Below are 18,493 nucleotides of genomic sequence, written 5' to 3' on the forward strand. Positions count from 1 at the left end.
AGAAATCAATAAGACAATTAATGACAATGGAGACCAAAGGGAAAGCTAAAAGAAATAAACTTCTATAAGAAGAGTATTTCTCCAAGAAATAAGAAACCATTGTTTTTCTTACTTACAGCTCTTTTGGTATTCTTTTTTCCTTATCTCATTTCTCCTTGTATCCATAAATTCCCAATCCTCCAATTCCCACTTACATCTAGGATCTAGCTTTATCCTAAGTGTTCTGAATTTCAATATCAATATCTACAATTCTTCAATTCCCACTTACATCTAGCTTTATCCTAAGTGTTCTGAATTTCAATATCAATACCTACAATTCAAGATTCATTATCGTAGTCTATTCTAGTATATTTTAAGCTTCGCTTGTTTTAGATGTTTTTATTTCTATTGTTATTATTCTCTAGTGCATATGTATGAATGTATTGCAACTTAAGTTTCTTATGTGCGTTTACTAAATTCAATAACACTGTTTATAGTTTATTGATCAATGTAACCATGTGTTTGATTTAATTTAAAAAACCTCATGTGTTAGATTTAATTAAAAAACCTAATATACTGGGTATTGCTAACTGAATTTGAGCAATATCTAAATTAAAATTCTTTTGGGATGACACATTATCCTCCATCTGATCATACTGGGCTCCCTCGGAATGTTAATTCTCAAAGGTTAAAGGGGCAGTGCTTTCAAGGTGGCACTCAGCCTTCATCAGCTGGCAAGCAGCCCCATAAGAATGCCAGAAATGTCAAATGAAGTTGGCAATATTAACATTTGGGATTAAACGAATAATATTCACTGCCACATTGGGAGTGATGGAATGGAAACATGTTCTCTAAAACAGCCGATCACAACAGATTTACCATGATCAATATACAAAAGAAAAGAAAATAAGTGAACTTTCCATCAAACTGAGTGTGAGAATTATACATTGAAATTAACAAGTGAAAATAATATCTCCTGATGTTCTGCTGAGAGTTATCAATTCATTCTGTAGACGGTGAGGACAATGAGAGATTCAAGAGGAAGCCAACCATGATGCCAATAAGTGCCACGAAGATAGCAAAGGTGAATGAGAAGCCACGATCACTTTTTCGAAGTCTGCGTCTCTTCAGCATCTCCTATTGGAGAGAAAACAGATAGATTAGCTAGTAGTCACAAATGTCAGCAGCTTTATATTTCATAAAGAGTAAATTATAGAGAGAAACTCTATTATCTTGTGCAGCATATCTACACATAAAAATGAAGATGATATTAACTTTAACTGATCATTCTGAGCTCCCATCAACAGGTGAAAGAGACAATTAAACAACCAAACTGATCCAGAGGATTTCAATATGATACTAATATGCTGATCAGAATATCATGGAATGGGCTATACAAATGTGGTGTTGTTTTTTAATTTTATTGTTTATGATGGGAAACCTCCTCAAGATAGGGCCATTTGGACCCACCCCTGTAGAGTAAGCCTCGGATGCATGACCCTGCCCACAAGAACCGTGCATCGGGTAATCCTGGACTTGATCCCAGTACCTTGAGGGAGCACACCCTAAGGCCTACCAATCGAGCTAAACCGGGGCAGGCTATACGACTGTGTTGTTTTCAAACCATTTTACTCTACAGAGAATTGTCAATAATTCCAACAGTCAAGCTGGTAAGTCCAAGGTAACTGACTCAATAACAAGTTTTCAGTTGACTTTTAAAAGTGATTTATGTCATCAAAGTTTCAGGGGGGTATCGTTTAATGCACTCATGTACATTTAAAAATATACCATCTTCACTTGCAGAACCTGAGAGATTAACATTATCATCATCAAACTAATAAATAAGACTGAAAACAGATAGATCAGGGAAAAACATAATACATACCAGTTCCTGTTGCAGTTGCTTTGTTTGTCGAGCAGCTGCATCTCTTTCATCCTTCAGTCGCTGCAAAGCCTGGTTCTGCATGCAAAAGAAAATTTTGGACGAAAAGAGGGGGAAAAAGGAATTAGAAGTAGATTGAAAAATGTACAGCACACTGTAAACATCTCAATGAGCATGTTAAGAAGTTGGACTTAAGTAGTGGCTTCAATGTATACTTTGTTGTAGATAACAAGAAATCAATAACTGGACAGAAGTATGACAGAATTTTCCTCCAAACCAGGAAAAATCCTCACACCTATCACATGGCAATTTAAATGACTATGACGTTTACTTTTAATTGCATGACCTATTTTAATAATTATGCAATCTGCTTAAATGACTTCATGAGCATAATGCCTCATGCACAGTTCATGAGGCTGTTTTCAACACATAACTCATCTAACTTGCAAAAAGGAATATTCTCAGATTTTCTACGAATAGTATGGCACACATTTAAAGCCCTGATTTCATTCTTAGGCTTGTCTGTGATAAGATATCTAGGTGCTAATTTCATACAAGGCAATGAAGTAGTGCTTCTACGTACTTCCTTGAAAGTCATTTTAAAATGATGAAACATGTAAGTGCAGTTAACTGTGCCCCTAACAAACTAAAATAATATATCAAATGCATGCACAAACATGCATACATATCCCACATATTCTACCAAGCCAGACTTATTAATAAAAAAACTGAACCACAAAAACATAAAAACTTCTAGAAAACTTACAAGGTGAGTACTATCAGAACTTAGTTGGGAGTCTTCTGTTGAGTTTGCTTGAGCTGAGGAAGGGGAAATATACATAACCCTAAGCTTGCACTCCTCTATAGCCTTTCCACTGTCCTTATTAAACTGGATTCAATAGTAAACATCAACTGTACAACATCAGCATTATTTCAACAGAATATGATCAAGCTAGTCAAACAAAGGCACGACTCTCAAAATCAACGTTCTTACACAATCTTGTGGAAGATCATCAACATCAATATTTGGAGGCACTATTGTACTCTGCAAAAGAAATTTATCTTTGCATTGCATATCTGGAGGATATTCTCGCTGGGCTTGGAGGGTGACTGCAAATCAAGAAGTTTGTTAAAGGCAGCAATAAAAATAAGAAAATCTTCAGGGATTATTGGAGAATAATTTAAGAACAAATATTGTGATGGTTCACAGTGTGCGACCAAGTGGCATATGCTCAGTTAGTGCCAGCTAATAAACTTCTCAAATCAAAAGCGAACCATCACCCAACAGGTATTCATTGATTGACCAATCACTACTTTGCTCATGTCTATATGTTGGGCAGTTTCTCCTAAAGATATGTTCAATAGATTATCAAAAGGTCATTACTTGCAGGGGGAAAAAAAGATCTACCAAAAGATTTTTGCAGGGTATTAAAAAGCACCTCTTATGATGCATGAGTCCCAAGGATCTACAACTCCAGTATTGGGCCGCACGAAGTACTTTTTAGGTGAAGTGGTTTTAACCTAGCAAAAAAAGAAGGGGGGACATTCAAGTAATACGTAACTGATATGAAATTAGAATGGCTTGCTAAGTACATATCCAGAAACAAATAAAAATGTTTATATCTGTATAGTAATAGAGATAGTACCTTAAAAGCAACATGATTTTCTGTGTTGTTCACAACTTTAAGATCACAGTAGCTTTGCTTTTCCAGCTCAACTGATTACATGAACCCCAAGATATCCATAAGAAATTTCTTGAATAAAATTCTTAAAAAACAAACATAACCAAAAAGTACAAACTCATAGGCATACGAAGGAACCAAATAGATGTATGGAAGCAGGCATATATCTAAGTCAAGTTGTACTTAATTTTTTCAAATTCAATTTCATGCTTTTGGTCAGGTTTTTTTCCCCATATATTTAATGAACCAACCGAGGTGAACCTATCATTATCTCTCTTTCTTCTTTTCTATTTGTATTCCCCACATCCAACATGATTTTTGACTCATTTATTTAAATTGCGGAACTCTTCCAAAATAAACATACCCTATTTTAGTACATTTCAACCACTTTCCCCTCTCCTCTCATCTCCATTTGTTCCAACTGTAACCTTATTCTTATTCTAAAATCCCCCTTCCCCCAGGTTGCTCTGTTTTTTCCCCATTTCCTTTCATATGTTTCCTTTCAAAGCAAGGAATCTGCAAACATTAGTTAGGAAACTCAGATTTTGATAGCATCTCACACAAAGACAATCTCCTTGATCTTCTGAATAATCATAGGTTGTCATAAATCCTGTTTAAATTTCCAGTAACTATAGAGTGAAAAGCACATAATTTTCTCCATAACTTTGGATATATCCACAAGGTTAAACAAATTTCTAGCTGATTTTCCTTAGCTTAGAGAACATCGACATTCAATCAAATCTGGAAAAACCAAATGTTTCTGAATCAAGAGCATACGTAGTTCCGAACAAGAGAAGTGGACAAGAACAGATGAAGAAATGACCCACTTCTTCAATCCATTTTTCCCAATTGCCTTTTAATTTTCTTGTATGTAATTATCTCTTATCATATCATTCCTTCTTTTGGAACCTATCCACCATCCCAACATCCCCATATAAGCCTTACTCTTTTTTTTTTTGATAAGTCCATATATCCATGCCACCATCTTTTACATGAAATCCTCAAGGTACAAAAAAAAGTGTATTGGCACACATCCACAACCCAAAATCTTCATCTCTGCCACAACCAATCCCAATCCTTGATGTTTTCACTTGAAGATCATCACTTTTCCATGCTCCTTTGAAAATCCATGTAGCCATACAATCAAACCTGTGCATCCAATATTTTTAGCACATATATATTTCTTGACTGGTATCATCATCATCATCGTTCATAAATAACAAAAATCAGCAACACTGTATCATTTTTTTCTTCCTCCAAGAGCTTGTAGCTCAATTGGCACCTCAAAGATGTCCAAAATTCAAATCCCCTCTTCCCCAACTATCAAAAATATACATATTGATTGGTATCAATATCATCCTTCGTAAATAAAATCAGCAACACTGTATGGTTTCTCTCTTCATGCAACTCCCCCAATACCATTGAGAAACGATTGCTCTAGCATGGCCATGTGCATAGATGTTGTATGTTCCAAATTTTATGATTTTATGTAGCAGAAAACTTAGATTAGTTTCTTATTATAGAATATCAAATGAACCATTATCCCATAGCTCTCAAATAATTTTTACATTCACCTAAAAAAAATTAATTATATAAATAACATTTGAGAAGCTTTACCTTAGTCCTGCCTAATGAATAGAAACAAATAAATCACAGCTAAGAAATTGACACTTTCAATAAAAATGGGTAATTCCAATTGAGACACATGCAATGCAAAAACAACGTAACTGATTATAGATAAACAAAAGATGCCTAGAAAAATTAAGAGTAAAAGGAGAGAGAAGAGAGGGAAAATACATGTAAACTTGAGCTCATCAGGTTTAATAGAGACCAATTGATTGGTGGCAGCACCAGCAGCACCAACGGCACTCATGATGGTCGGTCAGGTCAGTGGCACAACAAAAATATCAAAGAATCAGTGAATCAAAACCTGTATGAGACTCGCCCATTCATTCACAGAATCCTTACATTCAACCCCACACACACACACACACAAACACAGATAGAAGCAAAAGAAAAGAATATGTTTGCGTGTGTGTGTGTTTGTGTGTGTGCGTTAGAGAGAGAATTATGTGTTGCTTGTGTCCGTTAGAGAGAGAATAATGTTTGTTAGAGAGAGAGAGAGAGAGAGAGATTGGTGTTGGTCTGTGATGGATGGGTGTAATGATCACAGAACAGAGCAGCAATCTGAGAGAAAGGGAAGGGAGGGAGGGTGGGTTGGAGATATCACACGTGTCAACCAGTGACGACAGCGACGCCCGCTTCAAATGTAAGAGAAAGAGAGAGGGAGAGAGTTGGTTTGGTTTTTTTTTGTTTCTTGTTTTGTTCTGTTTGTTTGAGGATTACCAGTCTGGATTTGGGTCCCACCACTAACGTATATCTACTTTCATTTTCATATCTACTGACTACTGCGTCTACGTATCTTCTCTCTCTGTTTTTTTTATTGGGTTTTATTAAGTGTGCGTATACGGACCAATTTTAAGAAATTTTTTATAGAAAAATAAAAAAATGATAAATTTAGCTTATTTTTAATACTTTTTTTTGCTGAAATGACAAGTAATAATGAGTTTTAATTTTCACATTTTATTTAGTTAATGTGTATTTTGTAAAAATTAAAAAGTCAGCTTATTTTACTATTCAACTTATTTTTGCTACTATTTATGGGTCTCACTGCACTTTTTGGTACTATTCATAAATCTCATTGTACTATTTCAGTTAACTTTTACCTTTATCTACCATACTTTTAGTAAAAAAAATTTCAGTTTCAACCACTGGCGGAGCCAGAGGGGGCGAGGGGGGCACTTGCCCCCCTGCTCCTAATTTTTTTTTTTTTTTTTGTATTAGTAGTCACATGGAGGGGGAAAAAAAACTTCTACCTGTTGAAACTTGAAAGTAACCAAACCACCTATTTCACTATTTTTTTATTTTTATTTATATCATTATTTACACCATTTTTACTATTTATGATACTTTTCATATCATTTTATCTTTGAATGATGCTAGAGATATTACAAATTTTACTACTTATGTCTTACAAATTGGCATGTCACTAATCACAAAAAATAATTTTAAACATTTATTCATTATATTTTTTAAGCAACACTAATCATATTTTTACTCCATCAGTTTGTAAATTTTTTAGTAGCTATGAATTGGTTGTTTTTGTTTATTTATTTTAATAATATAAAATATATTCATATTTGCTTACAATTGTTTATTTATTTTGTTATTATTGTTGATTAATGTTTTTTAGATAAGTTTCACTTTTAATATCGTCTTTTAATTTTGCCCTCTCTAGACTAAAATTCTAACTCCGTCACTAGTTTCAACAAAATAAGCGAATCCTAAACTGACCCTTAGTGGGTGATGTGGCAGTTTCTCTTTAAAACAAAGAGAGATTCCAATTAAAAAAAGTACTGAATGTAAAACAAATCTAAAAGGAGTTGACTGTTTTGACAGCTTTTTCAATTTTTCATAAAAATTTTCTCAAAATAGATGGTTAATGTATGAGGCATATATTAAGCCGACTCTTTTTAAATCTGTGGATAAAAAAATTATTTTGGTTAAAATGTCTCTGTGACTTGAAGCTTTAGGTAATCCATCACTTAAATATATGAATAAAAAAATGGGTAGTCAGCCATTTTCATTTTAATTATTCGAAAACTTGTCCCCGTTGCTTTAAGCATGAGTCCTTTTTTCATAAAAAAAAAAAAGCATGAGTTCTTTTTTTAGTGCAAAATCTACCACTTTGGAAAAAAAAAATTTGGAAACCAAAAATATTTTCAATTGATCAAGAAAACACAGTTGTGATCTTTGTAAAATAGTTCTGCGCCAAATAAAAAATTTATAAACCATTTTTCAAAACATCTTTGTCTCCCACTTTCCCTTTGCTTTTTCTTCAAAGTTGAGCCCTCCTCCCCCTTTATGAAAAGGGAGCCCCTCCCCTAACTAATCCCATTGGAGATTTGCCTCCATCACCGTCGAAGATGCATCTTTTGACACTGATATTGATATATCATCCGCTTACGTGTTGCTCCACCCAAATCAAAAAAAGAAAAAAGAGAGTCATTTAGGCATATAAAATTTTATAAGATATGTTTACAACTTGTTAAATTAAGTTGTGATTAGAGTAACATTATTTCACATGATTACATTATTGACATTTTTTTTTTCCTTGACATTACTTTCACAGTAACATTTTTTATAAAAATAATTATGAAAAATTTATGCCTATAAATTTATTGGGGGGGGGGGGAATAGAAGCCATAGAGCTGGAAAAACCAAATGAGTACTTTTAAATTTTTATTTGTGTTATCCTCATACATTGTATATAAACCCATAAATAATTCAACGGAGGCCAATAAGTGTGTAGATAACTTAGCCAGACGAGGTGCTCTCTTGGATCAAGATGTTGTTGTGTTTATCCATCCTCCTCCTGAGTCCAAATCTTCTGTCCCACTTTTCATACTCCACTCTATATTCCACCAATAAAAACTTGCCACGTGTTCACCTAATTAATTAAATACTATTATTAATTAATAACGGTAGAATTAATAAGTCAATAATGATAGTATTTAATTAATTAAGTGAACACGTGGCAATTTTTTATTGGTGGAGTATAGAGTGGAGCAGAAAAAGTGAGGCAGAAGATTTGGACTCCTCCTCCAGAGGTAGAGCTGCTTATTAGATTAGATGCCGTGGGCACCATGTATGACCGTTTTGTATCCTCTTCTCTAGAGGCTTTTTAGTTTGTTAATGAAGTTTCATTTTTACCAATAAATAAATAATTCAACGACTTAAATTTCCCATTTTTCCTTCTAACTTTGGGGTAATCCTAACGTGGGATGCATGATTACACATGTTTAAAAATTAACTAGGTTTAAAAAAAAATTAGACATGTTATTTAAAAAAAAAAAAAAAAAATTTACTAGTTAAAATCCTTATATACCCACCCACATGCACCATAAATATCACCACTCACCCAAATTAGGTAGGTTTGAAAGTATCTTGCAGGTTGCATCTTAGTTTTCATTAGAACTAGAAAGGGAGTAAATTGGATTGATTTTCACTTTTCAATTTGGTTACAATATTGAACTGGTAATTTTCTTTTTTCTTTTTTATTAAGAAACTTGTCAATACCTCATACATCATAATTTCTTGTCGTCATTGTGATTGGTAGCTGGAATTTCAGATTTAAATTACAAAAGGTAAATAACAAATATTATTTGATATTTTTTTGGAATATTACAATGATTCAAGTGATAACCCAATTATCAAACTGGCTGTTCCAAAGATCAACATTTTATCCGAGATGATGCTTCATATATTGTTCCCATAATTGTTGTTGTACTACTTTTATGAAGGCATATCTTAAGAACTTGAACTAATTTTTATGGAAAATAGTGCCACAAATTTTTTTACAAACGACTCATATTGTGAGTTATTGTATTAGTAAATATAGAAATAATGTCAAGTCTAGATAAGACCAGTAAAAATTTTCAACAATAATAGTTTGTAAAAAAAATTTGTGTCGGTATGTCATAAAGTATGTCAAGAAAAAGTGAATCCAATAAATTCCTAAATTTTTGGTGCCTAATTTTAAGGGAAATATTTGATTTTTTACCATTGATTTCAATCAAATATGTTACAGATATCCACTTAACAGTCCGTTTGTATGCTATTCTTCTCCCAAACAAAAAAACAAAACAAAAAAGTTCCTTGTTTGCTATCTAAATGTGAATAAAATTCAAAGATAGTTAATCCGGTTAATTGGAAGATGAATTTAATCTAGCTGAAATCATTGCAAAAATCTTCAATGATACTTTAAATTTCGAAATTTGTTGTAACATTTCGTCAATGTATTTGTTTTAAATAAGAAAATTTTGTAAACTCTCTTTAATCTCTTTGTTGAGTGATTTTCAATGGAGTTGAGATCGCTTTTGGTTTAAAAAAATAACGGTTTTGCAATTCTCTTTTTCCACAAATTATAAAATTGAAACTCAGACATTTTTTTTTTTTTTTTTGAGAAAGAACTTGAAGGGACTTTATTAAACTCAAAATGCCAAATTGGGTACATCATGTTGTGCTATAGAGAGTAAAGGATGAGGAACTTCCTCCATCCATACTGTGTAATCAGAAACATGAATCAAAAATCTAGCTAGACTGTGTGCTAGATTATTGCCATCTCTTCTACAATGAGAGTATAGCAATTTTGTGAATAAACCTGAGAAAATAATGGCATCTTGTATGAGGGGCTCCACTAAGGCTACGGTTGCATCTCCTGCCTTTAAAGAGTTTATAATCAACTCTGAATCTCCTTCAAGAACAGCTTCCGTTAGGCCTAATTCATGTCCAAATTCAAGAGCTCGTGCTGCTGCAATTGCCTCAATCTCTGCTGGTTGAAGTGTTGTGGATATACTTTGAGTTAGGGACGCTAGAATGGCACCTGTGTGGGTTCGAACTACCACGCCAATACCTTGAAGATTGCGCCATCAAAATTAATTTTGACTAAGCTCGCATCCGGTGGTTTCCAACGTACTTTTGGTTTCGGTGCTACTGGAAGGATAGGTGGAAGCGCAACACAAAATTCAGCCAGCTTCTCTTTTGCCTGCGACATGAGCTGATCCGAGGTGCAACATGGTCTGTGGTTTCGGACTTAATTTCGCTGGTGCCAAATTCCCCATGTAATCATCGCAAAGAGCTCCTTGTTTCCGTGATTCTTGAGTATCCATGACAGCAGCTCCTTAAAATTTGTCACACCTGAGTTTTGTCGAGAACTCCACTCTGTTTGAGTTCATACCAAGTTGAGCTCGCTGCAAGACCATAGCACATGTAATGTTGTTTCCTCCTCATTCCAACACCGTTCACACAGATGATTTTCCGTAATGTGCATTCGCTTCAAGTTGGCTTTTATGGGAATAGCCTCAGGACAAGCACGCCACAAGAAATTCTTGATTTTGTTTGGAACTCACAGACCCCAGATGCTTTTCTAGAAAACTTTATCTCCATTCTGTGCAACCTTAGACCCTTCCTCTTCTTCCTCCATCTTCAAAAACCGATAGCCCGATTTACATGAATATTTTCCACTCTGTGTCCACGGCCAGAACAGCTTGTCATCTAATGAATGTCTCAACAGAGTGATTTTCTTAATAAGTTCAGCTTCTTCAGGTACAAATAACCCATCTATTAGCTGCTAATTCCACGTCGTGCTGTCCTCATTTATCAAAACATCCACCGTGGTCTTCTCCCAACCCTCTAGCATTGGTGATTGGACACGGGTAGGGTGTTCAAGTGGCAACCATGTGGGTTGCCAAATCTGGACTTTCTTCCCGTTGCCTATTCTCCAACAAGCTCCTTGTTTAATCAAATCACAACCATGTAAAATGCTCTTCCAAGCATATGAACCACGACTAGATTCTGCTGCTTCCATTATTGTGCAATTTGGAAAAAATTGGGGTTTGAAGATCTTGTAAAATAAAGAGCCTTGATCCTGCAATAAGCGCCATGCTTGCCTGGCCAAGAGAGAGTCATTGTACAAAACTAAGTCACGGAACCCATACCACCCACACTTTTGGACTTTGTTACTTCACTCCATTTTAACGAATGAATTTTTCTTTTTTCTCCCCTCTATCCCCACCAAAACTTTCTTATCATCACCTCAATTTCATTGCACAAACCCATTGGTAATTTGAAGCAACCCATTGTATAAGTTGGGATAGCTGGGATAACCGCCTTGATGAGAGCCTCTCTTCCAGGTTGGGAAAGGAGTTTTCCTTCACACCCCTATAATTTCCTCCAAACTCTCTCTTTGATATAGTTGAAACTTGCTATTTTTCCTCTTCCCATCAAAGAGGGCAGCTCCAAGTATTTTTCATAGTGTTGGATTTCACGAACTCCAAGAATCCCTTTAATGATTTGTCTGTTAGCTTCAATTACAGATTTGGTGAAGAACAAAGCTGTTTTGTCTCTATTTATTTTCTGGCCTGAGACATCTTCATACAATGATAGCAAGTCCATCACCTTACTACATTCTGCAGAATTGGCCCTACAAAACAGAAGGCTATCATCTACAAAAAACAAATGGGTTAGTTTAGGTCCTTGTTTGCACAACCTGAAGCCATTGATGTCCCCATTGCTAGCTACCTTTTTAATAAGGCAATGTAGGCCCTTAGTACACAAGAGGAACAAGAAGGGTGAGAGGGGATCTCCTTGTCTAAGACCCCTGAAGGGATGAATCAAGCCCTTTCGGTTCACCATTCACTAATATAAAGTAGGTGACTGTTTTTACACACACCATGATAAGGCCTATCAATTGTTCACAAAACCCCATTTTTCTCATCACATTTTCCAAAAACACTCATTCGACCCCGTCGTATGCTTTACTCATGTCAAGCTTCAAAGCCATAAACCCATTTAAGCCAAAATTATAGTGTTTCATGCAATGCAAAGTTTCAAAGGCAATAAGAATATTATTGGTAATGAGGAATCCTTTGGAAAAAGCTGATTGGTGTTTAGTAATGATATTATTGAGGAATTTTTTTAGCCTATTAGCAAGGACTTTAGAAAAAAAATTTGTAAAGAACATTGCATAAACTTATGGGGCAATAATTTGACACACAACTTGGGTTTTTCTTTTTTGGGACAAGGGTGATAAAGGTATGATTTACTAGGTGTGGAAGAGTACCTGAATTTAACCATGATAACACCGAGTATGTCACATCCCCTTCAATCATGGGCTAGAAGTGTTGAAAAATAAAGGGGGCATTCCGTCAGGACCAGGAACCTTCATAGAAGCCATCTGCTTCAACGCTTGTACTACTTCCCATTCCTCAAACTTGCACATCAATTCTTGATTCATATCATCCGAGATGGTTTGTGGGATTTGATCCCGAACCTCTTACTGTAGGGATGGATTTGAGGTTGTAAAGAGTTCCTGGTAGGAGTTGATGAGAATCCCTCCTATATCATTCAGCTCTACCGTCCAAATCCCATGTGAATCATCAATTCCCAAGATTACATTTTTCCTAAACCGATGGGAAGCTTGGGTATGGAAAAATTTTGTGTTACCATCACCATTTTTCAACCAAAGGATACGGGAGCGTTGATTCCACATCCTAGTTTCCCGGTCCATCAATACATTATTCTCCTCTTTCAATGCTTTAATCCGTAAGTTGCTGCCTGTTCTTACAACCATGGCTTCTTCTTCAATAAGCAATTCCCTCTTCTTTATTAATCCCCTTCGAACATTGCCAAACACATTATAATTCCACCATGATAGATCCCTGCCACACTTGTCAATTTTTCCAAGGATTTCTCTATTTGAATTCCTTGCCACACATGACCTCCAAGCTGCCTCAACAACCTCTCCACACCTACTATCAGATAACCACATTTCCTCGAACCGTAAGGGCTTCTTGTATGATGGAATTTCAATACTTGTCGGGTTGATTAACAAAGGGCAGTGATCTAATGAAAGACAAGGTAGATGGTATACTCGAGTGCTAGGAAACTTCATGAACCACTCATTGGTAGCTAGTCCACAATCAAGTCTCTCCCATATTGAGTGTCAATTTGTGTAATGTTTGCTCCATGTGAAATTTGGTCCAATGTACCCCAAATCCATAAATCCACATTTGTCAATGACATCCCTAAATGCTTGCATTTGACTATGTGCATGAGTAGCTCCGCCCACCTTTTCCTCCAGTCTGGTGATTTCGTTGAAATTCCCGGCACACAGCCAAGGAATGTGTGGTTTATCATTAAGGGTTCAAAGTTTTGACCATGCCTCATGTCATCTTAATGTCACCGGTTCACCATAAAAGCCTGTGAATCGCCATTCCTGTGGAGTATTTTTTTTTCTAACAAGTACATCAATACAATATTTCGACGAATCTTCCACTGTGATTCTAATATATTCCTTCCACAATAGAATCTTCCACTGTGATTCTAATCTATTTCCACTTGCAACTGACCACTTATTTCTGAAATCAAAATTACACTACACTTGATCTAGCCTTGCATCATCTGTCCATGTCTCGGCTAAAAACACGATAGTAGGATCTTTTGCCCGGATGTAATCTTCAAGCTCCCTTAATGTACGTGAGTTCCCAAGCCCACGACAGTTCCAAATTAAAAGACTCATTGTGATGGGCGGGGCTGATCATCAGCCTCCGCCATATTAGAAGAATTAATCTCAAAGGAAACCATTCGTTTTTTGCTCAGTAAACCATTGGGATGGGATAGTTGCTCATGAGTTCTTTTTGTTTGTAGCACCGATACTTCCTTGACTGTGTTTGTGCTTTTCAGTACAGCCTAGGTAGGTACACGTTTCCAAGTCCCTTGTTGCTGCGTGATTTTTTTTTCCTGCTTCCCACTTGAGTCTGATTGGAATGTTGCATTATTTTCAGACCCCTGCACATGGCAAACCCTAGCCGCCTTGAATTCCTCATTAATTACGTGGCTTGATTGCCCTTTCCTTGTAACCTCTGAATTAGGAGCTAACCTGGCATTTAATTTAGATAAACCTTCATCAATCTCGGCAAGCTTAGATAGGAAAGGATCATAATTCACCGATTCAATTGGAGAATTACTCAGGATGGTTTCCTCATTAGTGTGCAATAAATTCGAGTTGAATAAGGAAGGAAATTCATTCCGTGCCTCATTTATTGGTAGGTTATTCTCCAAATTATTCTCTCCATTACCCAACGGCTTTGCATGAATGTGTTGCTGTTCAAAAACATGAGAGCAATAAATTTGTCCCTCTGTAACTGATCCCATTGAATGAGTCATTGAAGCCTCAGATTGGGTTTTTTCCACGTCAAACAATCCTCCCTGTGGTGGCTGAGCCATCGTGGAGTGTGCCTGAGTTTTCCTTGGAATGGCCAGACTCTTTGGAGTAAAAGCAACTCCTTTCGTCTTCTTGAACAATCCTGGTACAATGACCTTGTCCGACTAGTAAGTGCAGATCGTAGCCAAGAACTGAAATGCTGATCTTCAACTTTAAGTGACCCTTCACTCTCCAACCAAGTTTCACAGTCCCTCTCATCATGGTTGAGTTAACCACACCAATAGCAAATATTTGGTAGGCGCTCATACTTGAACGATACCCAAATTTCCTTCCCTTGCCCCAGTGACACCATTCTACCTTCGCTCAATGGAATAATAATGTCCACCCTAACCTGGACCCTCATAAAACTGCCACCCTCTCCCTCTATTTCAGACTTCTTAATGACCGTACCAACCTGGCTACAAATCCCCACTGCCACCTTTTGATTCATGAATTTGACCAGAATGTCGTGTACTTATACCCAAAAGGAAGTGTGGTTGAACTGTAACTCTTCAACTAGCGTGTCCTTATCATAGTGTTGCAACACCATGAGGTGTTTGTCAAAGCTCCAAGGCTCATTTTCGAGAATATTGTCAACTTCAAGCTTGTTGTCAAAGATAAAGAGGACTATGTGATTGCCCATATTCTTGACTTTAAAACCATTTTTTGATCTCCACAAAGGCTGAAATGTCGAGGCAATAGCTTCCATATTCAATGCTGGTCTTGTGAATCATTAATATTATTTGAAGGGAATCCCCCATAGGAATTAACCAATTAGGAAGTGCATTTAGTGAGTGTTTTGGCAAAATAAAATTGAAAAATAAATCTTTTAGCAAGAATTCCAATTTTATTGGTAAGACTTAAGAGCATGTAGAGTTCTGTTTAGGTTTTTGTCTGGTAGGGCTTTCCTTGCCAAAGTATTTCATTTTGATAAATTTAACTTTAGGATCCGTTTGGTTGGAGGGGTAGAAAAGTAGGAAGATAGAAAATAGTGAAATGATGGAAAAGTGAGAGGATATAAAAAAATTTTATTTTCTCTCCTTTTTGTTTGGTTGAGGGTGGAAAAGTGGAAAGATGGAAAAAATGAGTTTGAATAAATTTACTCGTATACCCTTGCTAAAGAATGATGCTTAATTAAAACAAAAAAGTAACAAATAACCACCAAAAAAGATAGCAATCATCCAAATTTATTAAAAAATAAAAATAATATTCCAAAATCAGAAGAGGCAATTTTACTGCCTGGAAAAAAAAAAGAAACAAAAGAATAGAAAAAAAAAAAAAAAAAGAGGCAACAACCCAAAAAAAAAAGAAAAAGAAAAGGGCAACAGTACTAAAAATCAAAAGAAACAAAAAGAATAGAAAAAAAAAAGGGGCAACAGTCCAAACAAAAAACAAAAAAAGGGCAACAGTACTGCCCAGTGAAAAAAAAAAAAATAAAACAAGAAAAGATAAAAATAAAAAATTAAAGGCAACTTGAAGAATATGCATATGGGCATTTTTTTCAATTAAGAAAAAATTCATCCCTACTCAGATATCTCTCTATTTTGGGGAGAATCGGAAAACTTTTTGGTGAGCCTTGAGAGAAAACACATAGGTCCCACCATTTATTTTCTTTCCTCCGCACCTAACCAAACGCACTAAAAAAAAATTTATTTTCTATTTTCTCTCCAAAATTTTTCATCCACCATATTTCATCTTCAAACAAACACACCTTTATGGTAATGAATATTGGTTGATAACCTTCACATTTGAGTGTGGTTATTGTTTGGTGAATCAAACAATGATATTAGGAAGAAGTCAATTTTTGTTACACACTCATTTGAAATCGTGTTTTCACAATTTTAATTTATGATTTTAAATGACGTGATCTTATGTATCTCGTACACACAGTGTGTAATTATTATCGCTCTTTAAAAAAAATATATTGTTTGAACTTTGAAATATCTCAACCAACTAGTTGGGGCGGTCCCTATTCAATAACAAGGTGCTTTATTGTAATCTGCCAATAAAACCGGCTGAAAATGGTATATGCTTTATTGTAACCATGTGCGTGCTTCCTGCAAAACCAAAAACATCTTCTTCTTTTTTTGGTTCATAACCAAAAGGCATGAATTGATAAGATTTGAATCTACTACCATCAAGATAGTATGTTTTCAAAATCTTAACATGAAAAGAAAGTTTGCTAAAGATGAGGAAATAAAAAACAGATGACTTATACGCAAAAACAATTCCTGCTATGATGAAAGCACGTATCATATAGTGACATATTTGCAAAAGCATGAATCATTAATTTATTCAGTTCATTGTGATAAGATGGATATAGGGAGCACATTGCAACTTTAAAATATATATAGGACTTTCTTAAATATGAAACAAAGAAGAGCCTAATAAACTTGTTGAGCTGGTTGCTATCTGGCTCAGTCATCAATGGGTTTATCTTATCTGTCATGTTTTCTTTTTATATGCAAGAGCAATAGATAGTCAAAAGGTATTCATTTTTTTTTTTTTTCATTCTCGAATTATTATGATTGTTGTATTCTATAGTTCACCCAATAGGATCTCTAAAATCAATAGCAGGATATAGTATTGGGTTACCAGGCTAATCGCGTCAAACTATGCTATAAGCATTGGAAGATAGGCATAACCACAGTTGTTTTTCTAATCAAACTTAGTCAATGCCAAGACCAGCATATTCTTCTATTTGTGCTTTTTACTTAAGCGACTTCCAACTTCGTATTGGCCATTGGAAGTGCTTATATACAAAAGGGGGAAGATTTGATGGGATGACTAAGTGGTTCTTAAGATTTCATTATATTAATGAAATTTTGGATTCGAAATCTCTTACCAATATCTTGGGCCACTCCTAAGGAATTATTCCGTGTAATAACCTGATGTGTATGAGACGGGAGACTGCATACAGCCAAAAATAATCGGATACTCGAAGAGGTTTGGATACCTTTATTTATAATAATAATAATAAAAAAAGCATGACTTGGGATTAAAAACTATATAGTAATACTATAAATACAACAATTGAATTGATACATTTTTATTGGTTTTTATTTGAGTCTATCACTAACATCATTTTATCATCTTACCAACATCTTGGGCCACCCCTTAGGAATTATTCCATGTAATAACCTAATGTGTATGGGAAGGGGGGCTGCATACACCCAAGAAAATAGTCAGATATTCGAAGAGGTCTGAATACCTTTATTTATAATAATAAAAAAGCACGGCTTGGGATTAAAAACTATATAGTAATACGATAAATACAACAATTAAATTGACATGTTATTATTGGTTTTTATTTGAGTCTATCACTAACATCATTTTATCATCTTACCAACATCTTGGGCTACCTTCAAATAATTATTTCATGTAATAACTTGATGTGTATGGGACAAAAGACTGCATACACCTAATAAAATAGTTAGATACTCGAAGAGGTCTGAATACCTTTTATTTATAATAATTAAAAAAGACATGTCTTGGGATTAAAAATTTGACATGTTTTTATTAGTTTTTATTTGAATCTATTACTAACATCATTTTATCATCTACCATTCATAACTTACTAACTTGATTCACATTATAAAATATTTTGTGAAAAATATTCTTACTCTAGACTTAAAAATGAAACAAACAAATAAATAAATAAACCAGCCAAGCAATTTAAGAAGAAGGATATATGAGATATGAAGAATTTTGTAGTCACTTTGTAAAATAATTCTCAGTGAAAGCTTGGCTATTGCCTACTGGTCAAGGAAAAAAAAGAAAAGGCTATAATTTTTTTTAATAATAATTTAATGGTTACAATGAAAGAAGGAATTTGAATCTGAATATCTTTACTCTTTATTAGAAATATCATGAGGTGTCAATTAATTTACAAGACCCTTAGCAAAATTATTTGAAAGTTAAGCTTTAGTTTAGTCATGGATTACATTCAAAGGCTCTGAAACTTTGTAAAGAAATTAAGCATGGTTCATTAATTTTGATAATGAGCTTGAGTTGAATTCAAGTTTGATGGGGTTAGAAAATTATCAATTCATTTCTAACACTTGGATTGGATGGTCTAATATGTTCGAACTTCGAAGAAGATCTTCCAGAGTCGCACGCCTATGT

General features: G+C 34.9%; 2 protein-coding genes across 2 annotated transcripts; both read right to left on the reverse strand.

Annotated features, from left to right (window-relative positions):
- Nucleotides 1-748: 748 nt before the first annotated feature.
- LOC142612841 (vesicle-associated protein 2-1) lies at nucleotides 749-5,837 on the reverse strand. The gene is made up of 7 exons (XM_075785007.1): nucleotides 5,341-5,837; nucleotides 3,508-3,578; nucleotides 3,301-3,382; nucleotides 2,856-2,971; nucleotides 2,628-2,750; nucleotides 1,865-1,939; nucleotides 749-1,116 (listed from the first exon to the last, which is right to left on the reverse strand). Exons 1-7 carry the CDS (start codon nucleotides 5,414-5,416, stop codon nucleotides 982-984), a joined length of 678 nt encoding a protein of 225 aa, XP_075641122.1. The 5' UTR covers nucleotides 5,417-5,837; the 3' UTR covers nucleotides 749-981.
- A 6,602-nt stretch (nucleotides 5,838-12,439) lies between these two features.
- On the reverse strand, nucleotides 12,440-12,934 carry LOC142611979 (uncharacterized). Its single transcript, XM_075784120.1, has one exon. It carries the CDS (start codon nucleotides 12,932-12,934, stop codon nucleotides 12,440-12,442), a length of 495 nt encoding a protein of 164 aa, XP_075640235.1.
- Nucleotides 12,935-18,493: the final 5,559 nt, after the last annotated feature.

Source organism: Castanea sativa, chromosome 10, assembly GCF_040712315.1.
Source record: "Castanea sativa cultivar Marrone di Chiusa Pesio chromosome 10, ASM4071231v1".
NCBI lineage: Eukaryota > Viridiplantae > Streptophyta > Magnoliopsida > Fagales > Fagaceae > Castanea > Castanea sativa.